At 35.4% G+C, this 16483-nt stretch overlaps 2 protein-coding genes across 14 annotated transcripts in view; both read left to right on the forward strand.

Annotated features, from left to right (window-relative positions):
- Positions 1-16483, forward strand: part of LOC134840218 (androglobin-like) — a 606395-nt gene that overhangs the window by 371724 nt on the left and 218188 nt on the right. The window lies entirely within an intron of this gene.
- LOC134839650 (uncharacterized) overlaps positions 1-16483 on the forward strand; it is a 66508-nt gene that overhangs the window by 34398 nt on the left and 15627 nt on the right. Inside the window, exon 2 of the mRNA XM_063855271.1 lies at positions 12578-12703. Coding sequence (XP_063711341.1) covers positions 12622-12703 — 82 coding nt within the window. The 5' untranslated portion in view covers positions 12578-12621. The remainder of the gene's footprint in view (positions 1-12577; positions 12704-16483) is intronic.

The raw sequence follows: 16483 nt of genomic DNA on the forward strand, positions 1-16483 counted from the left end.
GGAACTCACTGGTTACTATTCGCTCAAGCTGGTGGTCAAATTTTCTTTGCAGATCCTCTTGGACAAGGACTACTTAATTACCCCCATGTTTACAAACACATGAGATATTCTATTTATGAAGGAAACCAAATACTGATGAACAAGCCAATCCAATCAGCTAACTCGGTCTTGTGTGGACTTTATTGTATTTATGTTGTTCATGTTATAATTTCATCCAAACTCCCTATAGCTTTCAAGCTAAACGACCATGACATGATGCGTTTCGCTAAACATATGATGTTATAAATTTGTGATACTGATGATTTTCTATAATGATTTATAATTGTTTTTTTTTGTTTTTTTTTTGCAAGAACACTTGCCTCTGGCGTTATCGCAGGCTCTAAAAAATCGTTTTCAGAATTTAAATTTCTTTTCCATTATAAATTTAACAAACAAAGTATTTGAATCAATCTCTAAACGACCATACCCACTCAAAATAATATCAATAATTTTCGAAAACGCGGCGGCATTATCACCATTCAAAACATTCATGAAGCGTTCAATTGTTACATTAGTGATTAAATCAGTTTGAGTTTGAATGGATCGAGTATGTGAAGCAAAGCAAAATTGTGTCAATCTTCTACGTAGAGAAGCACCAGCAATGTCAGTTGAGTTGTTAATAGAATTGTTGTAGTTGACAGCAATTTTTAATTTTTCCAGCAGGGGTCCCGATAGGTGAAATTTACTGCAACTCAATAATAGATGTTTGAAAGATGAGAGTAGACAAGGTACAACGAAAGTGGTTGAAGTCATCTTGTTCACTACGTCGACAAAATCTTTTGCTAATTCGATGAGATCATGGATGTGGGGATGATCATTGTTGAGCAATTGGGTGCAAAACTCGTTCTGAGTTGAGTGGGTTTAAAATGCAAAATTTGTGTTTAGAGGGAGTTGTGAGATGTCGGGTTCGTTGTTTAAAATAAAAAACTTCAAATGTTTTCGAAATTATTTAAAAAATTCAGGTGACTGCTCATAAATTGCTTCAACCATTCTGCTGGTTAAACAAAATGTTCAAACGTTTTTTTTTCCTGTTTCAGGCAACTCTACACTTTTTATTAATGGAGTATTCATCATCCGCATCTTTTTAATTCACCACTTTCAGCACATTCATTTTCGGGACAGACTGATCGTTTTGACCTGTATCCTTTTTTATAATGTTGATCATTTGCAGCTGAGGATGAGGAGGAGGAGGAGGAGGAGGAAGAAGATGAAGTCTTTTCACCGGTTTGTTTTTTAACCATTTTTTAAATTTTTGAATAATTGTCGGCCAAACAATCAAATTCTCTTGTCGCCAAGGTCACTGATTGATAACACTTAAACACGCCATCTTCATTATTTTTGTACAACTTTATTGTGATATATGCACCCGTTTTGTCAAAAGTTTTCGTTCCAACTCGTACAATGCGTTTTTCTCCCGAAGATATATCTTGAAAATCATCGTAAAAGTCTGTATCATTTTCTAGCGACGAGTAGTGGTGACTGTAGTGACTTGTTGGTTAAACTGTTTTATGGGAGAGTAAAATGAATAATTAATTGGATAGGAGATAAATAATCTCAATGGATTTATTTTTATGGCGCCCCTTCAGCCTGTAGCGGGAGAAATTAATAAGTTTTTGCGGTTGGAATTTTTGGAATAGCAAAATGTTTATTGCATGTCTCATTTCTGTCTGGCAAGCCCTGGATGGGCCATAAATCTTAGTTAATGTAACATGTCGTCGGCATACATGTACTCACTTTGAAGTGGAGACCTTATAGCCCCTTTTTCGGGGGACATAATAAATAAAAGGCGTCACGCCCTCTATTCAATGTATGTATCTTAAGTATGTCCGCCTTGTCACCATCTGTTTACCACAACCATAAAACAGATTAAAAGCTATAGGGCCCACCTTTAGACCACCCACAACCACAACCGCCACCCACAGCCCTTATACCTTTTTCGAAATTATGTGCTACTTATTTTCATTTTCTCAATCTCATTCAAACAACTCAGTTGATACTCAGCTTCAGGGAAGGACCAAATTCAAATTGTAACCATGACAAGTCCTCTGCAAGTAATTTCGACTTCGGAAACTGAACGAACGATAATCTACCAAACCTACATGAGAGAAACGATCGTCATCGTGCAGCAACAACGGGAGAGAATTCCCTCTCCAATCAACCATTTGGCTTGTCGACCCTCAGACCAGGAGTATCGCGATCGGACTACTCAAAGACACTTGATGCTTCCCAATTATTTACTCGACCAGATCACCCTTCTGCGTCAGAGCAGGAAAAGTTTTTTTGACAGCTCCACAGAGACCGAATTCTGTCCTGCTTTGGACAAGACTGACATCAACAACCCCGGATACCTCGAACAATCACCTCGAAAAATTATTTTTCGCAACGATTGCGAGACGATTTTTTGTACGAAAAGCAGGAAGGGTACTGTAGGGACTTGGCAGAGCGTGCATCCTATTGGGACATCGAGTCAACGACGTCAATATCCTCTCCTCCGGACTCAGCTGCAGACGTGACAAGGATAACAACACCGATCAAATCTATGTCACAACCCTCCGACGATGATTTTGAATCAACTGCTCCCAAAAACATTCCAGAGATGCCGCCACTAGCATCATGCTATGCGCCCAAGAAGCGTAAAACTGTATTTAATCAATTTTAAGCAAAATTTTTGAATGTTTTGATTTAATAAACTTATGGAGCTTGTTTTGGTTTGATGGGTTGCTTTCATTTTTTATCAAATCAGTTTGATTACTGTTTATATATAATCTTCTCTCCTCTAATCTATTTCATATTCAATTGTTTTGTTGTCAATTGAGTCAATTAATTTTTGAAGTGTTGTTTTCAATCAAATTTAGAAAGAAATTTAAAAAGAAAATCTAGACATAGATAGAAATGGTATCAGGTAGAATGTCCACGAAGATCTTTTATTTCTGAAAAGACAAAGTTTTGTTGCACTAGACTAGTTCCAGGAACCGCTTTGTTTCCTAGAATGTCAAAAAACTAATTCATGGCAAAGCATTTGAAACAAAATTTTAGGTTAATTTTAATTGTGTAAGTTTTTTTATTTTGTTTTCAACCCAAATTCACAAGTCACTTCTCAATCTACCAATAATCCAAGTGAAAAATTGTTAACCTCAATGGCTTGCCCTACCATTGGAAAACAGAAAATGTCCTCATTACCAAGTGTCTATCTTTATCAGATCAAAAATTATCGGGTTCAAAAGCTTGAATTAGTCAAAATCTTATTTTTAGAAAAATATGAAAACTTCAAAAAATATGTAGAAAAAAATCAAAAAAGTCTTTTACTCCGAACTAAAACACCTTGACGCTCTTAACCTATGCCTCTATCCAAACCAATCGGTTCGCCTCAGTTAAGTTATGAAAATTTCATAATATATTTAGTTCAAAAAACCAAAAATAAAATTAAAAAAAAAGACAATTTTCCATGAAGGAGTTGCTTTTAAGCAAAAATAATGCGTTTTTAGCGATGTTCTTCCAAAGGACGAGTTTGGGTTCCGGGAGGCTGCTGGAAATTAAAATTTTTCAATTTTCATCTCGGTTCACGATATAGACACCCAAGGTAAAAAATCACCTTTTCGAAAAAGAACATCCCTAGAGCTTCTCAAGTGTATTTCATTGTGTTATAACCCATGTTTGATCGATTGGAAGCTTCATTGGACAGTTTGAGACAAAATCTCAGAGTATTTTCCAATTTTTCCTTTTTTAATAATTTTTCTTTTTTTTTTTGATTTTTTTTCAAAAATTAACATAATTTTTTGAAGAGTTTTTACATCTCAGTTTATAATCAAAATGAAAAATCAGCTAGCGTACTGGCTTGCCGCCCAGCAATAAGAGAACGTAATTTCGTTTGATTTGCCAGAAAACCCATGCACTTGTTTAGAATGCCTTTTCATAGCCTATGGATAGTGATTCATTACCGAGTCATTGCTAATAAAAGGTGGTTTTGCCACTTTTACTCTTTACAGCAATATTTATTTATCTTATTTTTAGTACTGATATTTAAATTAGAGGCGAATGCCGCAAAAATAATAACAATTTCCAAGCAAGAGAATCACACCAAAAAATTTTTTACGAGATTTTTAACATTTAATCGGTTAATTAATTGGCTTAAAGCCTCGTGAAAAGCCGATAAATACAACACGTTCAAAGAGGTAGTTAAACTGGTTGATGGATTTTGTCACAATTCAGAAACCACAGAAACCACAAAATTTTAGAAACCACAGGATTTTACCACAAAATTATCGTTAAAAATTCATTGAGTTTACCAAAAAAAACAAACTTCGGACAAATAATTTAGAAACAAAACTTCGGAAATCACTTCTGAAATCATTTTGCTCCACAAACGGTTCGTCATTGTTGTTCACGTAAAATATGATTATACGTCTAAATAAGCGATTCGCTCGATTAAAACATTTTTCAAGATCTCCATACCATAGTTGATTTTTTTGACGACCGAAAAGAAACTTCCCTGATTATTAAGAAAACATCAAAACTACAACCAATAGTGATTGCGTGGCTGGAGATCGATTGCAAAGCCGATGTTGATATATTCCAAAATTATATATTCACGAACGTTCTGGAGTGGTGATACCCGAACGGGACGTTGGAGAAAGCGAAAAAACGGGAAAAACCAGTAATCTGCGATGAATGCGGTGTGCAGATAACGTGTAAAAGAAACTACAGAAAACAGCTGCTTAGAGTGCATGGAATTGGAGCAACAAAAAAAATGCTTCGCACTATTTGCAGTGAAAGTCGAGATTCGTTCGAAACACTGGGACATGCGCGAGAACACATTGCCACGGAACATATACTCGAGATAGAAAAGCATTGTGTGTTCTGTAACTTTCTTTTCCCATCCTACCAAGCTTAACAAACGCATATGCAACAGGAGCATGGGCTGCCAGCGTACGAGCCTAAAATCAGCAATAATATCAAAGGCGGGATCTCTTCTACACTTCAACAAAGTGCATTTGACGGAAAGCTGAAAAGTTTGAACTTGTGATCGAAAAAGGAGATGAAGACATTTTTAGCCAAATAATGAATAAGACGGAAGCAATTAACCAGCTCACTTCTGATCATGTTCAGAACGGGCCTCACAATTTTCAGCTACAAGGCGAAATTGGGCTTGTGAAATTTGTGGAGGAAGACGACCAGTCTCATAAGACTACACTATTTGTCAACACAGCCATGTACCATTTTTACTTCGGAGGGGTAAGCGATGAAACCATTAGCAAAATGGTTGACCAAATGGTTAGCAAAATTACAATGTTTGGTTCTCACGGGAGCGGATGGGTGATAGATGCAATCAGCAGAGTTGACATTTGTTTAGCAAAACTTTACCCAATCATAGCCGTCTCATATATCCCGCTGCCGCCGAATTTGAAGAAGCACAAAAGAAATTTGGTAAATGTCCACAACACATCAGATCATAAATGTTTCCTTTATTGCTACTACGCAGCATATCACGCGCAACCCGGAAAGCCACCACTGTACGAGACGGAACAAAGATGGCGGAAAAAGGCTCAGATCAGCACATACGATCGAAAACTACAATCGAACCTGGTGGAGATCAACGGTGACTACCAGTTGCCTCTGAGCTTGTTCGACATTGAGCGGTTTGAGCGGCCAAATCAACGTTTTCCGGTAAGCTAATAAAAAAAAATCTTTAAATTAAAAAAAAACTCATATACGTTGTCTACAATGCTTTATACGAGATTTAGTAGAATCCGGTGTATAATTAACTTTGAGATATCCTAACTTTTTGGTTTAGATATGAGGAAAACGAGCTAGCACCCGTTCACGTGTCCAAAAGATACAACTGTAACTCTGTGGTAGACCTTCTGTTGTTGGTAAACAGTGACAACAACTACCAGTACGTCCTCATCGAAGACCTCTGTAAAATGGCGATGTTTGTGCAAAAACAGCCATTCCGCGAACAAAACGAAAAATGTAGAAAATGTTTTTATGTTTGTACGTCAAGCGAAATCATGAAAATTCATCAAGAAATGTGTTATAACACGGAACGACTAACTATAAAGATGCCAAAACCCAATAAAAACCAAAAAGTTTTCAAGAATTTAATGGCAAGATGGTTTGCCCCGCGCGTAATCTACTTCGATCTTCAGTCAATAATTGTCTCTGTTCCGGTACCTGCCCGTAATCCAGCTACTTCGCACACCCAAATCGTGGAAATTCATAAACCATGTAGCTATGGACTATTTGTATTTGAGCATGGCACCTCAACTCCAACCAAGTTTGAAATGTGTAGAGGACCAGACGCTATGAAGAAGTTGATAGAATTATTGGAATCATTAGCGAGGGAGATCTACAATGACAAACGTAAACACTTCACCTTTTTAGGACAAACCGAAATGCCGAGAGAAGCGGCAGACACTTAATGGATTTGTGAGGAACAGTTCGCTGAAGAATCCTTGATGATAGTCGACCACTGCCACGTTACTAACAATTTTCTAGGTTGGGCGCATCAGGATTGTAACCTAGCAAGGAGAACGCCTAATTTCACTCCGGTAATTGCTCTCAATTTGTCTAACTACGACATGCATGCTATTGTAAAAGCCCTTCACAATGCGAACATGAAAAACCAGTTTTCAGTAGTCCCCTCCAATGACGAAAAATATATATCTCGCTGACTATGTCGGTTTGGATAAAAGAAATTCAGGACAAACACGGGAAAAAATACAAATTTATGAGAATCTGCGGTTCATAGACAAGTTCATACAAAGTTATGCTCTCTTCATTGAGTCAGCTATTTGCAAATTTGCCATCAGACGGATTTCAGCTGATGGAAGCACAATTTGCATCAATGGGTTACTCACAAAAGCAAACAGATCTCCTTAAACAAAAGGGCTACTACCCGTATTCATACGTGAACAGCTTCGAGAAATTTGAAGAAAGAAAATTGTCAGCTAGAAGATTGTGGAAAAACAGTTTACAAGGGGCACAAGTCAGCGTTGACAAACTGGAATACAACCATGCGATAAAAGTATTTCACCAGCTACGATGCAAGAAAGTAGGAGATTACCATGACATCTTTTTAGACTCTGATGTTCTCCTTTTAGCATGTGTGTTTGAGCAGTTCAGATCTGTTTGTCACGAAACGTATGGACTGGACTGCTCCTTTCACTATACCGCGAGAAATCTTGCAGGCGACGCGTTCTTGAAAGTGTGCAGAGCGGATTTGAGACTTTTAACAGAGCGCGAGCGCTTGGATATAACCCAAAAGTTGATCCGCGGTGGCATGTCATCTGTATATGCCAACAAGTATTGGAAAGCGAACAACAAGTACACAAGCACCTTTGACCCCAATGAAGAATCAAGCTTCATAATTAACATTGATGCTATTAACTTTTATGGGAGAATAATGGAGAATTATCCACTACCACTAAAAGATGAAAAAAATTTTGCCACAAATACTGATGACTAGCCAGGATTCTCAATTGGGATACGTTGTGGAATGCGATCGCGAAATACCTGAAGATTTGCATGGATACTTTCAAGATTTTTCCATCGCGCCTACGAAGGAAATAGTTACAATGGATATGCTCAGCACGGATCAAATCGAAAAGCTTGCCCGACTGAACGTTAAGACACTTCCCAAAGTAACAAAGCTGATGCAGACCCTTAATGCAAAGCACAAGTATGTTCTCCACTACTTGACCCTCATTCTATATGTTCAACTTGGAATAGAAGTCAAACAAATTCATCGAGTGCTACAATTTAAGCAAGCAAAATGGTTGGCTCCTTTTGTTCAGCTCAATACCGAACTCAGAAGAAACGCACTAAACAAGTTCCAGCAGGACTTCCACAAAAACCAAGTAAACTCTGCATTCGGAAAAACTATGGAGTCTATGCTGAATAGGAAGAAAGTTGAAATGGTAACAACCGAAATGGAGCTTCTAGAAAAAACATCTAAGAGCAATATGAAGTCGTTCTAAACAATCGATGATCAAATTCCCACGATATCATTAGAGGTTTCAAGCGTGAAGTGGACTAAGCCAACCTTGGTGGGGGCAGTAATTTTTGACCTCGCAAAGAGTTAATGTTTGAGTTTCATTACACAAAAATGAAACCAAACCTCGAAATAGAATTACTATATAGCGATACCGATAGCTTCATATATGCGGTGAAAACCGAAGAAATATATGAAGACTTCAAATTTTTTCAATCAGACTTCGACTTTTCCAACTACCCCTCAGATCACCCGCTGTATAGTGAGGAAAACAAAAAAGTCGTTTTGAAAATGAAAGACGAGATGGGAGGAAACTTTTATGGGGGAATAATGGAGAATTATCCACTACCACTAAAAGATGAAAAACTTTTGCCACAAATACTGATGACTAGCCAGGATTCTCAATTGGGATACGTTGTGAAATGCGATCGCGAAATACCTGAAGATTTGCATGGATACTTTCAAGATTTTTCCATCGCGCCTACGAAGGAAATAGTTACAATGGATATGCTCAGCACGGATCAAATCAAAAAGCTTGCCCGACTGAACGCTAAGACACTTCCCAAAGTACCAAAGCTGATGCAGACCCTTAATCCGAAGCACAAGTATGTTCTCCACTACTTGACCCTCATTCTATAAGTTCAACTTGGATTCGGAAAAACTATATGTTCACAAGTAAACTCTGCATTCGGAAAAACTATGGAGTCTATGCTGAATAGGAAGAAAGTTGAAATTGTAACAACCGAAATGGAGCTTCTAGAAAAAATATCTAAGAGCAATATGAAGTCGTTCTGAATAATCGATGATCAAATTCCCACGATATCATTAGAGGTTTCAAGCGTGAAGTGGATTAAGCCAACCTTGGTGGGGGCAGTAATTTTTGACCTCGCAAAGAGTACATGTTTGAGTTTCATTACACAAAAATGAAACCAAACCTCGAAATAGAATTACTATATAGCGATACCGATAGCTTCATATATGCGGTGAAAACCGAAGAAATATATGAAGACTTCAAATTTTTTCAATCAGACTTCGACTTTTCCAACTACCCCTCAGATCACCTGCTGTATAGTGAGGAAAACAAAAAAGTCGTTTTGAAAATGAAAGACGAGATGGGAGGAAAAATTGTGGAGGAATTTGTAGCCCTGAAGCCAAAACTCTACTCCATACTGGACAAGGGTGAGATGATTGTTTTTTAAAAAGAATAGTTTCTTGTCTAGTTCCCGCCTTACAAGATTTGTTCTATGAAGCTCCCGCAAGAAGAAAAAAAACACCCGAATACTTTCAGTACCCACTATTAATAATTGTTGTCTTGTTTAGATCTGAACCAAAAAGTTTCGGCAAAAGGAATTACAAAATTCGCGCTGAGAAAACTACTTCATGCCCGATTCAAAGAATGCCTGTTCGAAAAAAAGACGCTGCGTGTGAATAATTATACGATAAAATCGATTAAACATGAGATACAGACTGTTATAACTAACAAAATTTCACTCTCGCCTTTCGATGGGAAGCGTTTCCTTCTCTTCGATGCAGTTTCAACTCTTCCTTTCGGTCATTGCAAGATTTCTGAAGATTTCTCAAGTTTCTTCTTCGATATTATAGATAACAGTTTAAAGGAAACTGAAAGTGAAATAAGCACTGAATCTTCCGTTTCGTCGATTGAGAAAAGCATGCTCGATTTTGTAATACGGAATCCAGGCTTTAACCAGCCTCAGTACAGTCCCGAAAAAATGAGAGCATGTACGTCAAATTACTTTCGAGGACAGCGCGCATACCCAAAGAACCCTTTTATAATATCTGAAGCAACTGAAAGTAGAACAGTTGAAGAAAGTGACTCTAGTGATATGAATTCGTCCCCGGAAACTGTGCAAGCGAAGAAAATTTTCAAATAAAAGAGACTGTTTACCATTGCTAAACTGTTTGGCTACTTTTAATTTAAGCTTGTTCGCATTTTATAAAATTGTTTGTTCTGCAATAATCTTTTATATGATTAACTTCTTTCTTTAACAGCTAAGCTGAAATGTTTGTAATAACGTGATTTGAAAACAATGGGAGGAAATTCACTCTAACATTTATATAGCCTTAAAGGTTTCTACTACTACCTTTTTATTATTCGAAGTTACCTTTTTTTATTTAAAGTTTCGCATTATTTGAAGTTTCGCTTTTTTTCCATTGAAACTTCCATTCCCCGTTCAAAAAAAGACACAGTACCGTTCCTCCCCGGTTTGGAACTTGAATTTTTTTGTATGGTTGAAAAATCTCTAAATTGTATGAGTTAATTATCAATATCTTCAATACACCAATCTCCCTCTTAGTTCAATTTTCTCATTTCAAAATTTGACAAAAGTATCATTTGCTAAATTTTGCCCACAAACGGCCGCCGCCTTTAGAGAGTTATTTCAATTTACTGCCTTTTCAACATAAAATATAGCACAAAATGGGGAAATAGTTCACTGCTGCCAACAACTAAGCTACGCTGCCAAGTTTGCCTGCAACTTTTTGTTATATACCGTGAAAGTCAATTCCCCGTTCGCTCACCAATTTCAACAAGGTCGAAAGTTCATTGGCCCGAAACAATCATAACAAATAATATGATTCAAATAACTAAACAATAATATAGTCATTTCATAGCACTTAGGATTTAATACATGTAGTTTTATTTTCCCCTTTGGAGTGCCGCTGTGGTTTGAAAAATTTGTTTGGAGCCCCTATGTGGTTTTGGAATTAGGATCTGGAGCACCGAGAAATTTTGTCTGGAGCGCCCATGTGGTTTTGGGATAAGGCTCTGGAGCACCCCTGTGTAGGTACCCCCCCCCCCCCCCCTGTTGGAGAGCCGGCGAATTACCTTACTACTGGAGCAGTATTAACATGAAAAGTTTAAATGTCAAAAAATCGATGCAATTTTTTTACTTTGTAATTTTTTTGTTAAAATGATCATTCCATACACCATATAAAATACAAAAAGATCAAACTCGGTCGTATTAATGAATCAATTATGGTAAATGAGCTTCCTTCAACCAATTTGGAACGATTTCTAAGACGGATTTAACCTCCGAAACTGGCCAAATTAGCAAAACCCACCCTGAGCATAAATATTCCATTACTTTCGTTACGAAAGTCCAAACAAAAGACTGTTGGCATCAAGTTGAAGCCCTGAATGTTCAGACTACTCTCAAAAATTGTTGCCCTTAAAAACTTGATAAAATTTTCAGAAAAAAGGAAACAAATTTTTTTTTTAAAATTGAAGTGTTTTGAAAATCCCCTCCCCAATCGCTTAGTAAATTACAAATTGATGTATTTCTCATTTAGCAAAATAACAAATGGCATCCCTTGTTGTTCCGATCTTCGAAATGAAAGTAGCGGAATGTTTGTGCTCGGGGTGGGTTCTTTTTCTTAGACAAATTTCGACTTTTATATCATTCGAAAGGTATTGTTGTCTTGAGCTTAAATTTGAAAAGATAAGTCAGCTGTGATCGTTTTTCGTAATTTTATGGGGGTTTAAATATTGCCATTTCGGCCAATTTGGGACAATTAACGTGCGATATATATTAACGCGTAAGCGGAGAGTTAACCCGTCTTAGAAATTGTTCCAAATTAGTTGAAAGAAGCTGATTTGCCATAATTGATTTGGTACAAGGAGCAAAATTTATCCTTTTGTACTTTCATGGCGTGTGGGGGGATGATTTTCATTAAAAAAACTTAAAAGTTTGGAAAAAATAATTCCATCCTTTATCCCAAATTGGCCAAATTGGGTATCTTCAAATCCTGATAACTTAACAAAAAAAAGAATCACAGGTAAAATATCTTTTTAACTTTGAGCACGAGACAGTAATACTTTTTTCATGATATAAAACTTTTTCATCAAAAATTGCTTGTTAAAAAGTCGAAAAGTCGGACCAGAAATCAAGAAAAAGAATCAGAACAAAGAAATTAACAAGACGTCTCGTATATCAGAAGCGAAGCCCTGAATTTTTTGACTGAAAAATGTTTTTTGGTTGAAAAATTGACAAAATAATCGAAAGAAAAAAGCATTTTCATGTTTAATGTTTTTCTTCTTTTCACACTTGTGGTTGAAACTTTTTTGCTAAAAACCAATTTTCAATGAAGTTGATGAAATTAACACCACCCTAAGTTTAGATTTTCCTCAGTTTCTTTTCTTCGAACATCGGGAAAACAAAGAATTTGGAAAGATTTCGATAATTTATTTATTCAGTAAAAGCCATTCCAATACACCTAATTAACTTGGAAACTGTTCTTCAACAACTATGGATTGTTTTTAGCAGTATTCCAAATCGCCACATAATTTTGCAAACTTTTCTTGCTGAAAACAACAAAAATTGGTAAGCAAATTTTGTTCGATTTATAAAAAAGGCCAGCAAATTTTCTATTTAAACCGTGAAACATATCAAAAATTCACGAATTTTTGGGGGTAATAAAAACACCGTAAAGCTAACCAAAAAATTTTTTTTCTAAGTCTATAACTATATGGAATTGTATTTAAATCACATGATACAGTTCTTCTTGGCAAAACTAATTCCTTTTTTTTAGTATACAACGCATGAAAAAGAACTGATTTTGCGAGTGAGAGAGCAATGAGCGAAGAGCATTTTTATGTCAACCCTCAATTTGACGCTCTTCCAGACCCTCGCCAAGAGGAGGCAACCAGTGACACAGGTACGAAAACAATAATTAATAAAAAAACAAAAAGAAACAAGTGCTGTCAATAAATAGACAATACTTTACTGCAAAAACTAATCAAAACTTAAAATTAACCCGGCCAGGGACTTTACAGAGTTACTTTGCTGTGTAAACGGATTCCGCAACATGCCGAAAACAAATTTGTCTAGGAACTCGCAAAATTGCTAATTAATTTCTTATTTTCTTTGCTGTTTTGGATTCCACGAACAAATAGCTAAAACACTGCATTGCTCAAAATTGCTCCAACAACAGGCAAATTTGCGGAATCTGCAATAAAATTTGCGGAATCCGCAACAAAACTTGCGGAATCCGCAGCAAAATTTGCGGAGTCCGGATTAGTTGTTGAGTCCACAAACAAATAATTGTCTTAGCGTTTAGTAAAATTACACTGTCGTGGAATCCGCAACTCTAGATCGAATCTGCAAAATTGAAGTAATTTGCCAAAATGTGAGTGGAATCCCCAAAGAGAAAGTGAAAGCGCAAAATAAAATCAAAGTTACCGCTTTTATTTGCGGAACCCGCCTACATTGCGGATTCCGGAACAAATTGTTATTTTCTTTCGTTTCTTTCGTTACTCGTATTTGAGCGCGGAATCCTGGGAAATTTTGAGAGCGGAATCCTGATACATTTTGCAACAACCTTGATGTCCATAGAAGAAAACTGCCTATCATACAGCTCATATATAAGGGCTATGGAAAAAAAGTTTATCATAGAAAATTGATTTAAAAAAACTAAAAAGGTTTTCAAAAAATTTTAATGAACATTTTTGGTCTAATTGCCTCTTTTGAATCTTTCTGGTCATTAAAAAATGCGTATCATACCTTTTTCACGTATGATAATCATCAAAAAATGTCAAAAAACGTGTCTAGATAACTTTAAATAGATTTAGATAACTATATCTATGCTAGAGGGCAGTTTGACAATCAAAAACATAATTTCAATTTCGGCCAGAAAAATGCTTTTCATAAAGTTTTTATACATCAAAATTGTATGATATGCGTTTTTTTTTCATAAACAAAAACAAAAACTTGAGGTAAAAAAATTGTGATCCTTTTTTTGGTTGCAATTTTGCTTTTGCGCTAAAATATAAATTTTACGAAAAAAAAATGTGCATGCAAACTTTGAGTTTTTGTGTTTATAACGTTGTCCAGGATGAGTTTTTCAACCAAAAAATTCGAAAATCAAAAGAAATTGTATTTTTTATAAACACGATTACGATTTTTTGTTTCATTTTCTAAGATTAAGAAAATTGTATAAAAAGAAGCCTTTTTTTCTCAACTACCAAAGTTCTCAAACTTAAAATTATCCATTCATATTCAAAAAGTTTTTTTTTGGTAAATAGTTCCATGTGAAAACGTTAAAATTAACTTTTTTTGATAAAATCATCAATTGCAGTTTATCTGCAAGGTAACTGCCAGTTACACTCTGGGTTTTCTTATGACAAAAAATCCTTGGTTAGTGTTTAGGTTGAAAAACAAACATTCAAAACTAAATTTTTTCATTTTCATTTATGGAAAAAATGTTTATCATACAATTTCATAGTATGGAAAAAATGCTTATCATACAATTTCATATACTGGAAAAAATGCTTATTTTACTATTTTTATCCTTGTTTTTGCTCTATGAAATTGTATGAAAGAGTATGATAAGCAGTTTTTCATACATGAAAATTGTATGACAAGCTTTTTTTTTGTCAACCCGTGAAGCTTTTAGATTTGTCACTAGATTATAGTGACCTACATACACCATATTGTGCGCTTATCAGTGCATAGTTTAGCTTCGTAATAGTTACTTTTGTTATCATGATTTTTGTTATTATGATTATATTAGTTGAAAAATTATATTTTCATATCTAGTAATTTTATACACTCACAGCCCATTAATCGTACAATCATACCAAAAAACTTTCCCTCTTTATTCGGTTTCGAAGTCAAATTTGAAAATTCTTCTCGTGTCAGGAAAAACTATGTGATTATTTGCATTCTGTACAACAATTTTTCACATTAATTTCAGTCTCAAGAAAAGAACACTTTTTGCGGAAAAAACTAAATCTAACTATCTTCTTAGAAAATTAAGTGGCAATCAGATACCCAACAAAAGCCTCAAACCTGGATAGAAAAATTATTTCGATTATGATTTATATGTACAGAAACTGTCTCTTTTTGTTTCAGATTAGAAACAAAGCAGCTCGTGTATCAGGAGCAGGACCTGAACTTTTTGACTGAATTATAATTGGTATTTTTTTGACATATTATAACTTTTGGACCGCCATTGTCAAATGTTTAGTCTTAAAGTTTGAGTAGTAAGAACAAATCGAGTAGTTTGACTAATTTTTGTTCCGACTTTCGATTCGAAAGTAACGGAATATTTGTGCTCGGGGTGGGTTTTTTTTTCAGACAAATTTCGACTTTTTAACTAGCCATTTTTGACGGAACTTTTTTAATATCACTCGAAAACTATTGTTGTCCTGAGCTTAAATTTGAAAAGATATTTCAGCTGTGATCATTTTTCGTAAAGTTATGAGGGTTTAAAGATTGCCATTTTGGCCATTTTGACCAATTTGGGACAAATAACGCGCGATATAATTCGCGCTTTCAACGGGTAAGCGGAGATTTAATCGGTCTTAGAAATTGTTCCAAATTGGTTAAACGAAGCTTATTTGCCATAATTGAATTGTTACAAGGAGTTAAATCTTCAATATTCAGAAAAAAATATTTTCATATTATTTTATTTTTGTTTATTTTTTATGTTGTTTATGTTATTACTGCTCCATAAACGTTAAAAGGCAGTCGGAACTTTCAGGGGTTCGCTCTGATACGAGCAATCTTGTTTTCTTTCAGTTTCATATCCGTACAATTTTTGAACGCGCAAAACTGTTTTTTTTGCGAAGCTCCTAAGCGAGTAATAAACAAGCTGTTGATGCAAGCTCAACGCGCAGAATACACACTGCTTAGCTTGCCCTCTTGTAGAGACGTTGAACCCACGTTCAATCCCCATTCTACAAATTGTTTTGAGATACTGATCTGAATAAAAAACGACCGTTGCAAATTTTTCTGCAATCGTCGTAGCAACACACAGTTCCGAGATATATCTAAATGATTTGCAAATGGCTTTTCTTTTGAAGCTAGCAAGTGTTAGTTTTCTTTATATTGCGTCCAATTAGGAATTCTAGCGTCGTGGTTAGAAGGATTCACTGAAAAATATTAGATTGGCAAATATTAGACTGGAAACAAAACTAGTATAAAAAATTCAAATAGGTTATAAGGTGTTCTTAAAAACTTCCATGTTTTTTGAAATATTTCATAAAGTTTTTCTATCCTGCTACTTTTGTTAGACAATCAGCTTTTTTTGTCAGACACAAAAACTTAAAGTTCAACTGATTGTGAAAGAAGTCAAAGAAAACTGAATGCGTTTGAGAAAACTTGGAAAAACCCTAGAGACACTTGCACTTTTTTAACAGTAATAATTATAATGCTTTCAAATCGATTGAAGCAAAAGAAAAAACGTTTAAAGATTTTATTACTTTTTGTAAAAGCCTGCTGAAACCAATTGTGAAACAAAAATTTGCAGATGGTGGTTTATATCTAATGAAAAAGAATCAAATTTGTAAGCTGAAACTGGAAAAAAATTAAATATCAGAAATTAAATTGAACTATTTTTTTCTACACATGCCAGCTATCCAACTCCTTTTTAAAGTTCAACTGAATTTTTATATCTTGCCGACTTGTTTCAGTGTTTTTTAAATTTTGTTCATAT

Source organism: Symsagittifera roscoffensis, chromosome 2, assembly GCF_963678635.1.
Source record: "Symsagittifera roscoffensis chromosome 2, txSymRosc1.1, whole genome shotgun sequence".
Lineage (NCBI taxonomy): Eukaryota > Metazoa > Xenacoelomorpha > Acoela > Convolutidae > Symsagittifera > Symsagittifera roscoffensis.